The 13,101-nt window shown below is 41.7% G+C and overlaps 1 protein-coding gene across 1 annotated transcript in view; it reads right to left on the minus strand.

Moving 5' to 3' along the window:
* LOC134320233 (dynein axonemal heavy chain 8-like) overlaps positions 1-13,101 on the minus strand; it is a 59,443-nt gene that overhangs the window by 18,451 nt on the left and 27,891 nt on the right. The window contains exons 48-62 of the mRNA XM_063001560.1: positions 12,554-12,688; positions 12,283-12,444; positions 9,669-9,915; positions 9,138-9,379; positions 7,926-8,066; positions 7,505-7,736; positions 6,634-6,776; positions 6,413-6,547; positions 6,213-6,335; positions 5,157-5,370; positions 4,497-4,606; positions 4,257-4,420; positions 619-811; positions 264-386; positions 56-186 (exon numbers count right to left, since the gene is read on the minus strand). Of these exons, the coding sequence (XP_062857630.1) occupies positions 56-186; positions 264-386; positions 619-811; positions 4,257-4,420; positions 4,497-4,606; positions 5,157-5,370; positions 6,213-6,335; positions 6,413-6,547; positions 6,634-6,776; positions 7,505-7,736; positions 7,926-8,066; positions 9,138-9,379; positions 9,669-9,915; positions 12,283-12,444; positions 12,554-12,688 (2,495 nt within the window). The remainder of the gene's footprint in view (positions 1-55; positions 187-263; positions 387-618; positions 812-4,256; positions 4,421-4,496; positions 4,607-5,156; positions 5,371-6,212; positions 6,336-6,412; positions 6,548-6,633; positions 6,777-7,504; positions 7,737-7,925; positions 8,067-9,137; positions 9,380-9,668; positions 9,916-12,282; positions 12,445-12,553; positions 12,689-13,101) is intronic.

Genomic DNA, 13,101 nt, shown 5'->3' on the forward strand with positions numbered 1-13,101 from the left:
GCAGAATCACTGATATTCTGCAAATCACTCAACCCAGGGAACTACGCCGTCTCACCTAGTGAGTGTAATCTGGAATATCCTGTAACCGGCGATGTACGACGCGAGCCGTGAAAGGCTTTGCTTGCCCGACCCTCCCACTCCCACCAGCAGAGCGCTTCCTCCATCGGTCCTGATGATGCGGGAGATCTGCGGCCGAGAGAAACTAGCAGTTTTTATAAACTCTGGGTTTAAAGGCTGAGCTGTGGTCAGAACTTTACACTGACCTTGATGAGGTGGGTCATGGCATCAGTAAAGAAGACCAGGTCCAGATGTGAGCCCCGAACAGCCTCGTTATACTGGCTCTGAAAGAACCGCAGTCTCTCCGACAGGAACTGGAAGTCCGGCACCTGGGAAATATAGCAGAAGTGTGATGTGTGTAAGATTTATACTAGCCCTCGTCCCTTCCCACATGTGCCTGGCTGATCTGTGACACCGGCCAGGTGCTTTACTGTGTATGGAGCATCATGCAATGTCCTGGAGGAACCTCGAGCAGACAGCAGGAGCTGCTGGTGTATTTAATCAGCTCTCATTACAGCCCAGCTGAGACCAGGTCAGGACCATGTTTTAAAATAAACGTACCAGTTCATAGATTTTGGGAGCGTCGAGACAGGCGTCATCAGCCTCCTCTCCTGTAGGCTCTGGAGCCTCTCTCAGGAAGTCCACAAAGTAAGGGTCGGGGTGGAGGTGTGGCACCAAAGCAGGATCCACGTGTTCCTGAATGACCTGGGCTATAGACTTCTCGAACCAGTGCTTATCCTCCTCACACACAAACCTGGAATACACACAGCTAGTCATTAGATAGATAGACAGACAGACAGTGACAGACAAATAGACAGATAGAGATAGATTAGATAGATAGATAGATAGATAGATGATAGATAGATAGATAGATAGATAGATAGATAGATAGATAGACCCTAGATAGATAGATAGATAGATAGATAGATAGATAGATAGATAGATAGATAGATAGATAGACCCTAGATAGATAGATAGATAGATAGATAGATAGATAGATAGATAGATAGATAGATAGATAGACCCTAGATAGATAGATAGATAGATAGATAGATAGATAGATAGATAGATAGATAGATAGATAGATAGATAGATAGATAGACCCTAGATAGATAGATAGATAGATAGATAGATAGATAGATAGATAGATAGATAGATAGATAGATAGACCCTAGATAGATAGATAGATAGATAGATAGATAGATAGATAGATAGATAGATAGATAGATAGATAGATAGACCCTAGATAGATAGATAGATAGATAGATAGATAGATAGATAGATAGATAGATAGATAGACAGACAGACAGACAGACAGATAGATTAGATAGATAGATAGATAGATAGATAGATAGATAGATAGATAGATAGATAGATAGATAGATAGATAGATAGACCCTAGATAGATAGATAGATAGATAGACAGACAGACAGACAGACAGACAGACAGACAGACAGACAGATAGATTAGATAGATAGATAGATAGATAGATAGATAGATAGATAGATAGATAGATAGATAGATAGACCCTAGATAGATAGATAGATAGATAGATAGATTAGATAGATAGATAGATAGACCCTAGATAGATAGATAGATAGATAGATAGATAGATAGATAGATAGATAGACAGACAGACAGACAGACAGACAGATAGATAGATAGATAGACCCTAGATAGATAGATAGATAGATAGATAGATAGATAGACCCTAGATAGATAGATAGATAGATAGATAGATAGATAGACAGACAGACAGACAGACAGACAGATAGATAGATAGATAGACCCTAGATAGATAGATAGATAGATAGATAGATAGATAGATAGATAGATAGATAGATAGATAGATAGAGACAGACAGACAGACAAACAGACAGATAGATAGACAGATAGATAGACAGACAGACAGACAGATAGATAGATAGATAGACCCTAGATAGATAGATAGATAGATAGATAGATAGATAGATAGATAGACAGACAGACAGACAGACAGACAGACAGACAGACAGATAGATAGATAGATAGATAGATAGACAGATAGAGATAGACAGACAGATAGACCCTAGATAGATAGATAGATAGATAGATAGATAGACAGATAGAGATAGACAGACAGATAGACCCTAGATAGATAGATAGATAGATAGATAGACAGACAGATAGAGATAGACAGACAGATAGACCCTAGATAGATAGATAGATAGATAGATAGATAGATAGATAGATAGATAGATAGACAGACAGATAGATAGATAGACAGACAGACAGACAGACAGACAGATAGATAGATAGATAGACCCTAGATAGATAGATAGATAGATAGATAGATAGATAGATAGATAGATAGATAGATAGACAAACAGACAGATAGATAGATAGACCCTAGATAGATAGATAGATAGATAGATAGATAGATAGATAGATAGATAGATAGACAGACAGACAGACAGACAGACAGACAGACAGACAGATAGATAGATAGATAGATAGATAGATAGATAGATAGATAGACCCTAGATAGATAGATAGATAGATAGATAGATAGATAGATAGATAGATAGATAGATAGATAGATAGATAGACCCTAGATAGATAGATAGATAGATAGACAGACAGACAGACAGACAGATAGATTAGATAGATAGATAGATAGATAGATAGATAGATAGATAGATAGATAGACCCTAGATAGATAGATAGATAGATAGATAGATAGACAGACAGACAGACAGACAGACAGACAGACAGACAGATAGATTAGATAGATAGATAGATAGATAGATAGATAGATAGATAGATAGACCCTAGATAGATAGATAGATAGATAGATAGATAGATAGATTAGATAGATAGATAGATAGATAGATAGACCCTAGATAGATAGATAGATAGATAGATAGATAGATAGATAGATAGATAGACAGACAGACAGATAGATAGATAGATAGACCCTAGATAGATAGATAGATAGATAGATAGATAGATAGATAGACCCTAGATAGATAGATAGATAGATAGATAGATAGATAGATAGATAGACAGACAGACAGACAGACAGACAGATAGATAGATAGACCCTAGATAGATAGATAGATAGATAGATAGATAGATAGATAGATAGATAGACAGACAGACAGACAAACAGACAGATAGATAGACAGATAGATAGACAGACAGACAGACAGATAGATAGATAGATAGACCCTAGATAGATAGATAGATAGATAGATAGATAGATAGATAGATAGATAGATAGACAGACAGACAGACAGACAGATAGATAGATAGATAGATAGATAGATAGATAGATAGATAGATAGATAGATAGATAGATAGATAGACAGATAGAGATAGACAGACAGATAGACCCTAGATAGATAGATAGATAGATAGATAGATAGATAGATAGATAGATAGATAGATAGATAGAGATAGACAGACAGATAGACCCTAGATAGATAGATAGATAGATAGATAGACCCTAGATAGATAGATAGATAGATAGATAGATAGATAGATAGATAGATAGATAGACAGACAAACAGACAGATAGATAGACAGATAGATAGACAGACAGACAGATAGATAGATAGATAGACCCTAGATAGATAGATAGATAGATAGATAGATAGATAGATAGATAGATAGATAGACAGACAGATAGATAGATAGATAGATAGATAGATAGACAGATAGAGATAGACAGACAGATAGACCCTAGATAGATAGATAGATAGATAGATAGATAGACAGATAGAGATAGACAGACAGATAGACCCTAGATAGATAGATAGATAGATAGATAGATAGATAGATAGATAGATAGATAGATAGACAGACAGATAGAGATAGACAGACAGATAGACCCTAGATAGATAGATAGATAGATAGATAGATAGATAGATAGATAGATAGATAGATAGATAGATAGATAGACAGACAGACAGATAGATAGATAGACAGACAGACAGACAGACAGATAGATAGATAGATAGACCCTAGATAGATAGATAGATAGATAGATAGATAGATAGATAGACAGACAGACAGATAGATAGATAGATAGATAGATAGATAGATAGATAGACAGACAGATAGAGATAGACAGACAGATAGACCCTAGATAGATAGAGAGAGATAGAGATAGATAGATAGACAGACAGACAGAAAGACAGCCAGACAGACACCTTACCGGTCTGCGATGACTCGAGTGCATTCACACTTGAACAAGGACAGGAGGGTGGCGACTGTATCACACTCTTCTGCTCTGATCTTCAGCATGCCCTGCCAAATCCTGGACAGATCTCTTAGGTTGAAGAAGTAGTGAAACTTTGATGGAGTGGGCAACATCTTCCCCTGTAACACAGTGCAGGAGAGGTTTGGACTCTTTCACCTCACAGGGAGTGATCATTTTACTAACGATGCATTTTACCTTGGTCCATTGCCAGAGAATCCGGGAAGCGGGTACGAGACGCTGTACAGTGTCAGAGATCTCTGGTGTAAATCCTCGACACTGATGGAAATATCCACAGCCAATAATTCCTAATAGAAAAGTACTGGTCAGTTCTCTGTGAAACAGCTTCAAAGGTTTGGCATGAAAAAGAAAGATAGAAACCTCTAATAATCAAGGTCCTGCCTAATTCAGACCGTGAAAATCACAGCACGGATCGTGAAATGTGCAGTATAAGGCATCCTAGCAATCTTACAGTAATTACATTAACCTACGAGACTTCACTACCTGACCGTGTTTGATGTGTGTTTTACGTATTAAGTGCATTTTGTCCCTTTGTGGATCCATAATGAATGTAAAAGTGTGTTTCTCTACACACGTGATCGTCTCTTGCTGCACCTCAAAAAGAACAAACCAGTAAAGTTTTCTGCTCTAAATAGTTTGTCTGTGTTCAGTTGATTTCTTTCTTTATAGACTCAGTAAACATTAAAGACGCTCGGTTACATCAGCAATCAGTGTAAAGCAGCTAAAAACACCAAAACATCCCCACATTTTGCCCCAGTGTTCCTCCCAATCTAGTCGTATCCAGTTACCCCATCATATTTCACTCCTGACCGAGCGCAGTACCGACGTGATTATTACCGAAGATCATGTCGATGGAGGAGTTGGCCGGAAGCGTGCAGTTAAACACTGTGAACTGTCTCTTCAGTCTCTGAGGAATATCGTTCCTGCCACCGCCGGGATGGATCATGGCGGCCATCATCTGAACGTCTGTTATGGTGGTGAAATCACCGGGTTTATCCAGACTGTACATGCCCGACATCTCCATCGTCTGACGCACTATTTCATTTGTGATCTACAGAAAAAAAACATGAAATATTACAGATTATTTATAGACTGTGTGGCCTCCACTTCTTATCACCATTACTGGACAAACAACAATTAAACTGGACTTTAACTCCAACCACCTCCTTGTTTCTACACTCTCTGTCCATTTTATCAGCTCCACTTACCATATAGAAGCACTTTGTAGTTCTACAATTACTGACTGTAGTCCATCTGTTTGTCTACATGCTTTGTCAGGACCCCCACAGAGCAGGTATTATTTAGGTGGTGGATGATTCTCATGGTGACACTGACATGGTGGTGGTGTGCAGGTATGAGTGGATCAGACACAGCGGCGCTGCTGGAGTTTTAAAACACCTCACTGTCACTGCTGGACTGAGAATCGTCCACCAACCAAAAATATCCAGCCAAGAGCGCCCCGTGGGCGGCGTCCTGTGACCGCTGATGAAGGTCTAGAAGATGAGCGACTCAAACAGCAGCAATAGATGAGCGATCGTCTCTGACTTTACATCTACAAGGTGGACCGACTAGGTAGGAGTGTCTGATAGAGTGGACAGTGAGTGGACACGGTGTTTAAAAACTCCAGCAGTGCTGCTGTGTCTGATCCACTCATACCAGCACAACACACACTAACACACCACCACCATGTCAGTGTCACTGCAGTGCTGAGAATGATCCACCACCTAAATAATAGCTGCTCTGTGGTGGTCCTGACCATTGTAAAACAGGGTGAAAGCAGGTTAAAAACAAAGTGCTTCTATGTGGTCAGTGGAGCTGATAAAATGGACAGTGAGGTGGTTTTAATGTTATGGCTGATCGGTGTATATTTGTATCGATGTTTAATTTTCCGACCTGATCTCCCCATTCATTGACGACAGGCATGTTGATGTCATCAATAAAAACGGTCAGTCTCCGTCTGCCGGGGGGTCCGTATGTGCTGCCCAGCCGCTTCTCTATGTAACTCTCTACTGCCCGCTGTAATCAGAACGGCGTTAATCAGAATCAGTCATCGGTAATGGTGAGTTTTACTGCATCTCCTTCCTTTCCTTCACCTGGAACATGATCGGCTCCGTGGCGGAGGAGAAGTTCATGGATTTGAACAGATCCATCTCAGGGTTGTATTTCTTCGTGTAGGCCTTAATCATGACCGTCTTGGCAGTCCCCTGTTCACCGGTGAGGAGAACAGCCTAAGCACAACACACACACAAAATTTCTAATCAAGGGTCAGAGACACACAGTCCACGTGTGTTCCAGCAGTTAGATATGTGACGACCTTGCGCTGTTTTGCGATGGCCTCAATCAGGAAGCTCGTTCTGGTGTTGTCCACGTTGGGAACGAGAATGGACGTGTAGTCTGGTGCCGAGTCTGTGGGGTAGACGTACTCCACGACGTATTTACTCCAGTGATCCCAGTCACCTGAAATAAAAAAAATCCACCTTATAGGCTGCAAATAATCAGCAATAATGAGTAGGGATGTAACGATACACTACCCACGATGCGATGCGATTCACGATACGAATCTTTCCAGATTGTTTTAAACAAAATTAAATTGAAGACAAATTTTGACAAAGTTTCCTTTTATTATTCTCTTTAAAAAAATAAAAAAAAATACTGCATTTGTGCTTATCTTTTATTTATCTAAATAATGAAAGTCCTTTTATTTCTGAGGTAGGTGCAAACTATGCAAAACAATGCTGCACGTTTCCCTTTTTGTGTAAAAGAAAAACTGAAATGAAATTTTAAAACAAACCCCACATTAAATAAATACATAAATGATACAGATAAAGAAAGTATCCTCACATAAATACATTCTGAACCTGGCAACCCTGTAGTGACTTCAACCAGGCGAGGTGAATAGCACCAGCGCCCTCTGCTGCTTAAAGTCAATATCGATTCATTATACTGTACATGTAAACCGATTTGAATCGTTACACATGTGAATGGATTTTTAACTGTCTCGTGGTGCATCGTTACATCCCTAATAGTGAGGGCTCATTTTTTATTAGGCTGGACGCAGTCGTTTGTTCCATGATCTGCTTCCGGAAGCAGAGACACGATTCCAATCACCAAAATACCCCACAGTCCCAAAAACACCAGGAATACCTGTTGCCTCCAGCTTTATTAAGTCGATGTGGTAAACTTGCCGTTCTGATTGACCATGTACTCGAACATGGTCTGGCCAGGCTCTGTCGGTGGCAGGTCAAGCTTGCTTTCATGAGAGCGAACGAACAGCTCCATCTTGTCCCGGTCATCCAGTTCCAGCAGAGCTCCCAGACTCCACATCATGCAGAACACGAAGAGGCGCTCCAGGTGCTCGCTGCTCAACGTGCCTCCAGCATCTTTAGGAGGAATCAGACCCTCCAGCAGGTTTACCGACTGGACACACACGTCAGGGGGTGAGCACCAGTACGGGTATCAGCGCAGTAAAGTAACATGACGTAATAGTAACCGGGTAATTATTCAAGTGTAATGATTATTAATAAAGATTTAAAACTGATCTGGATGCTGATAATGAAGTACTGAAGTACTGACCACACTCTTTCATACTGCATGACTGTAGTTTACCTGCATAACGTAGTTGCACTCCAAGAGCTGCATTTTTGGCTTGAGGTTTTGTTTCATGAATATATAAGCATCTTCAAATATCTTATCATACAGGCTCATCAGGCTGTCAGCTTCCTGAGCACTGCGCTTGTTGGTCCAGCCCTGACACACACACACACACACACACACACACACTTTGATATACTGCAGCTTGAATTGTTATTAACCAGACTTATAACTGGTCACAAAAAGCTTCATTATTATTATTCCTTATTTTACTAAGCAGATGATGAGAGTGAGACCTGTTAAGGAATCCTGTTACGGAAGAATAAATATTGTACATTTATATTTTTATTTAGTTTGACTGCACTGTAACCACCAAGGGAAAACGACACATCATGTTTTATTTTATTTGAGACTTTATTTCTACAGCAGCATGGTTGCATCTTTCCCTTTTTCTCCAAATCTAATCACATCCAATTCCCCAGTTATATCTCAGAATCAGAATCAGATTTATCGGATAAACACAAGGAATTTGGTTCTGGCTGATGGTATCTCTGTAGTATAAATATCTCATATAAATATCTGCTCTACTGCTGTAAATCTCGACCCTGACTGAGGAGCACAGTACCTAACACATGCCCCCTCCGACACATGTGTAGCAGCCACTTCTTTTCACCTGCATTAGGTGGGCAGGGATCAGTATGGCGTACTGAGAGTCACGCGCTGCTCTCCGCTATTCACCATCTGTGTCATGCGGTGTCTCGACCAGCCAGCAGAGGCCGCTATTGCAGCAGTACATTTACATTTTCAGTATTTCACAGACACTTTTATCCAAAGCGACTTACAGTACTGTGACAGTATACAATCTAAGCAAATGAGGGTTAAGGGCCCTGGCAACCTGGCAGTGGTGGGGCTTGAACCAGCAACCTTCTGATTACTGGTCCAGTACCTAAACGCTAGGCTACGGCTGCCTGTAATGAGGAATCCCTTCAGCCCATTGGAACTTAAGGTCATAAGATCCACTTTCCTACAGAATCCTTATTTTCTTCCTACTTCTTAATACTTGCCAGTGGGTGGATTAGCAGATCTAAATTCCCTCTAGGTTTGAGTCTGTCTGTCAATGTGGTATTTCTTCTTTGCATCTAGCTTTTTTCCTGGGTGGATCTGAATCCCCCTTGACCCTGATCAGGACTAAGCAGTAAGTGAGAGTTAGCAGTTATAAATGAGAACCTGCAGAATGGGTCTCCAGCTGAGAGCGGAGGAGCTCATGAACACCATGCCCACTCTGGAGACGGTAGCGGGAGAAGCATTGTCCATGTTGTGCACCTCAAACACCAGCTTACAGCTCGGGGACATAGGGATCCGGTCACCGTTCGCCAGGGTCAGAGTTTTGTTGTCGTCCAGCACCGAGTTCAGGTTCTCGATCCAGATGGCGTCTACTGGCCCATCCAGCACAATCCAGATGTTTTCTCCTGAATAAAGAATAAAGACATGATGTGCAGTGCTCATTCTGAGGGAGTGAAAACATTTACAAAGCCTAAAGATAATAATTGAATAATATTAATGTCATGTTTAATACATGAGCTGCAGTTATGTGTTTGTACTGGTTTATGCTGCTACTTCAAATACAGCAAAGAATCCTGGGGGTTTTAAAGCCTGAAGTTGTTAATTTTTCTCACTTCAGACCAGAACAATGGTTCACTCTGCCCTTCAAATGGCTGATAACTTTGGAAGAGTTTTTAAAACCCAGCTCATGCTCACCCTTTTTAGTTCTGAGAGTTTTCCTCCACAGGGTGGAGAAGATCCCGTCGGTCCAGTCGTTGGTAGCGGCGTCCAGACGGCCGAACATCTGGGGCGCGGTGATGGCTTTGGGGTTCATCCTCATCTCTCTGTGAGCAGCGCCGCACTCTGTCATGGCGCGCATGAGGATGTTAATGGCGGTCGTCTTTCCGGCTCCGCTCGGGCCGAGGGTCATCAGGCCGTGACGCACCCGCGACGCCTCGTATAACTGCCGGAAACATTTACAAAACGTAAACAGGTGATTATAGTGTAGTCATGATCATCGGTTCTGGTTTCACTGATGTAATGGAACTGACTGTGGGGTGAGTTAGATGCTTGTTATTAGTAGTTAATGCATATAGAGGCCGTATATTTATTTATGGGCGCTTGGGTGGCCACTATGCCAGGATCCAGGGTTCAAATCCCTAGTGGTGCACACAGACTTTACTGGCAATGTCTGGGGGTAAACAAGGCCCTGGCATCCTCACACACATATACACACACACACACACACACACACATATACACACACACATATACACACACACACACACATATACACACACACACACACACACATATACACATACATAAACACACACATACACATATATATACACACACATACACACACATATATACAGTGTATCACAAAAATGAGTACACCCCTCACATTTCTGCAGATATTTAAGTATATCTTTTCATGGGACAACACTGACAAAATGACACTTTGACACAATGAAAAGTAGTCTGTGTGCAGCTTATATAACAGTGTAAATTTATTCTTCCCTCAAAATAACTCAATATACAGCCATTAATGTCTAAACCACCGGCAACAAAAGTGAGTACACCCCTAAGAGACTACACCCCTAAATGTCCAAATTGAGCACTGCTTGTCATTTTCCCTCCAAAATGTCATGTGATTTGTTAGTGTTACTAGGTCTCAGGTGTGCATAGGGAGCAGTTGTGTTCAATTTACTAGTACAGCTCTCACACTCTCTCATACTGGTCACTGAAAGTTCCAACATGGCACCTCATGGCAAAGAACTCTCTGAGGATCTTAAAAGACGAATTGTTGCGCTACATGAAGATGGCCAACGCTACAAGAAGATTGCCAACACCCTGAAACTGAGCTGCAGCACAGTGGCCAAGATCATCCAGTGTTTTAAAAGAGCAGGTTCCACTCAGAACAGACCTTGCGTTGGTCGTCCAAAGAAGCTGAGTGCACGTGCTCAGCGTCACATCCAACTGCTGTCTTTGAAAGCTAGGCGCAGGAGTGCTGTCAGCATTGCTGCAGAGATTGAAAAGGTGGGGGGTCAGCCTTTCGGTGCTCAGACCATACGCCGCACACTACATCAAATCGGTCTGCATGGCTGTCACCCCAGAAGGAAGCCTCTTCTGAAGTCTCTACACAAGAAAGCCCGCAAACAGTTTGCTGAAGACATGTCAACAAAGGACATGGATTACTGGAACCATGTCCTATGGTCTGATGAGACCAAGATTAATTTGTTTGGTTCAGATGGTCTCAAGCATGTGTGGCGGCAATCAGGTGAGGAGTACAAAGATAAGTGTGTCATGCCTACAGTCAAGCATGGTGGTGGGAATGCCATGGTCTGGGGCTGCATGAGTGCAGCAGGTGTTGGGGAGTTACATTTCATTGAGGGACACATGAACTCCAATATGTACTGTGAAATACTGAAGCAGAGCATGATCCCCTCCCTCCGGAAACTGGGTCGCAGGGCAGTGTTCCAGCATGATAATGACCCCAAACACACCTCTAAGACGACCACTGCTTTATTGAAGAGGCTGAGGGTAAAGGTGATGGACTGGCCAAGCATGTCTCCAGACCTAAACCCAATAGAACATCTTTGGGGCATCCTCAAGCGGAAGGTGGAGGAGCGCAAAGTCTCGAATATCCGCCAGCTCCGTGATGTCGTCATGGAGGAGTGAAAAAGCATTCCAGTGGCAACCTGTGAAGCTCTGGTAAACTCCATGCCCAGAAGAGTTAAGGCAGTTCTGGGAAATAATGGTAGCCACACAAAATATTGACACTTCAGGAACTTTCACTAAGGGGTGTACTCACTTTTGTTGCCAGTGGTTTAGACATTAATGGCTGTATATTGAGTTATTTTGAGGGAAGAATAAATTTACACTGTTATATAAGCTGCACAAAGACTACTTTTCATTGTGTCAAAGTGTCATTTTGTCAGTGTTGTCCCATGAAAAGATATACTTAAATATCTGCAGAAATATGAAGGGTGTACTCACTTTTGTGATACACTGTATATATACACACACACACACACATATACACACACACACATATACACACACACATATATATATACACTCACATATACACACACACACACACACATATATATACACACACATATACACGCATATACACACACATACACACACATATACACACACAGACACACACATACACACGCATATACACACACAGACACACATATATATACACACACATATACACATATATAAACACACACATACACACGCATATACACACACAGACACACACATACACACACACACATACACACAGACACACATGTTCAGGTGAGTTTACCTGTACGAGCTTGAGGTTCCACGGCGGGTGATTAACGATTCCTGCTTGTTGCACTTGTGTGGCGACTGCAGCCTGCAGCTCAGCGTAGGTGCTGTTATCCAGCTGAATCCCAGGAAACAGGTCACTGATCAGACTGAGAAACAGAGGCTCGTCTTCATCCACCTGTAGCAGCACAAGCAGGGTGCATGAAGATCCCCAAAACCAGGAGCACAACGTGGGTCCTTTCCGTGGCGTCATTTAGTACTGATACTGCAATGGTTACGGTTCTCACCAGTTTGGAGAGGTTCATGTCACGCAGAACCCTCATCACGATGCTGGACTCGGAGTCTGAGGGTCGAGCCCGTTTCTCAGCTCCCAGAGTCCTCAAAACCGACAGAATGTTCCTCAACCCAAAATCATAGTGAACCTACAGAGAGAGAAGAGTTTATACATGAATATTCTGATTTACATTCTTAACAACAAGTGAACAGAATTATATACAATCCAGTATGAAAAAAAAAAATCCTTATTTATATTCTGTAACTGTTCACTGATCAACTCTAACTGACCAGATTTATTTGATCTTCTGGCTGCTCCATATTCATGGTCACCACAGCAGATCTGGTGTGTGTACAGTCTTTACACTGGATGCCTTTTTTTATTTTATCTTGGCTTGGGACCGGCAGTGAATGCACCCTGACGAGTGCACCTCTCAATGGCTAGGTTGTTCAGCCCCCAATTCCAAATCCCCCAAGGCATAGCCAATTATATCTGTATCTGGATGCCCGACCGGCCGATAGCACCAAGGATCTCAGTGTTAGTGGCTCAGCGCAATTTACC

This window comes from Trichomycterus rosablanca, chromosome 9 (assembly GCF_030014385.1).
Source record: "Trichomycterus rosablanca isolate fTriRos1 chromosome 9, fTriRos1.hap1, whole genome shotgun sequence".
Lineage (NCBI taxonomy): Eukaryota > Metazoa > Chordata > Actinopteri > Siluriformes > Trichomycteridae > Trichomycterus > Trichomycterus rosablanca.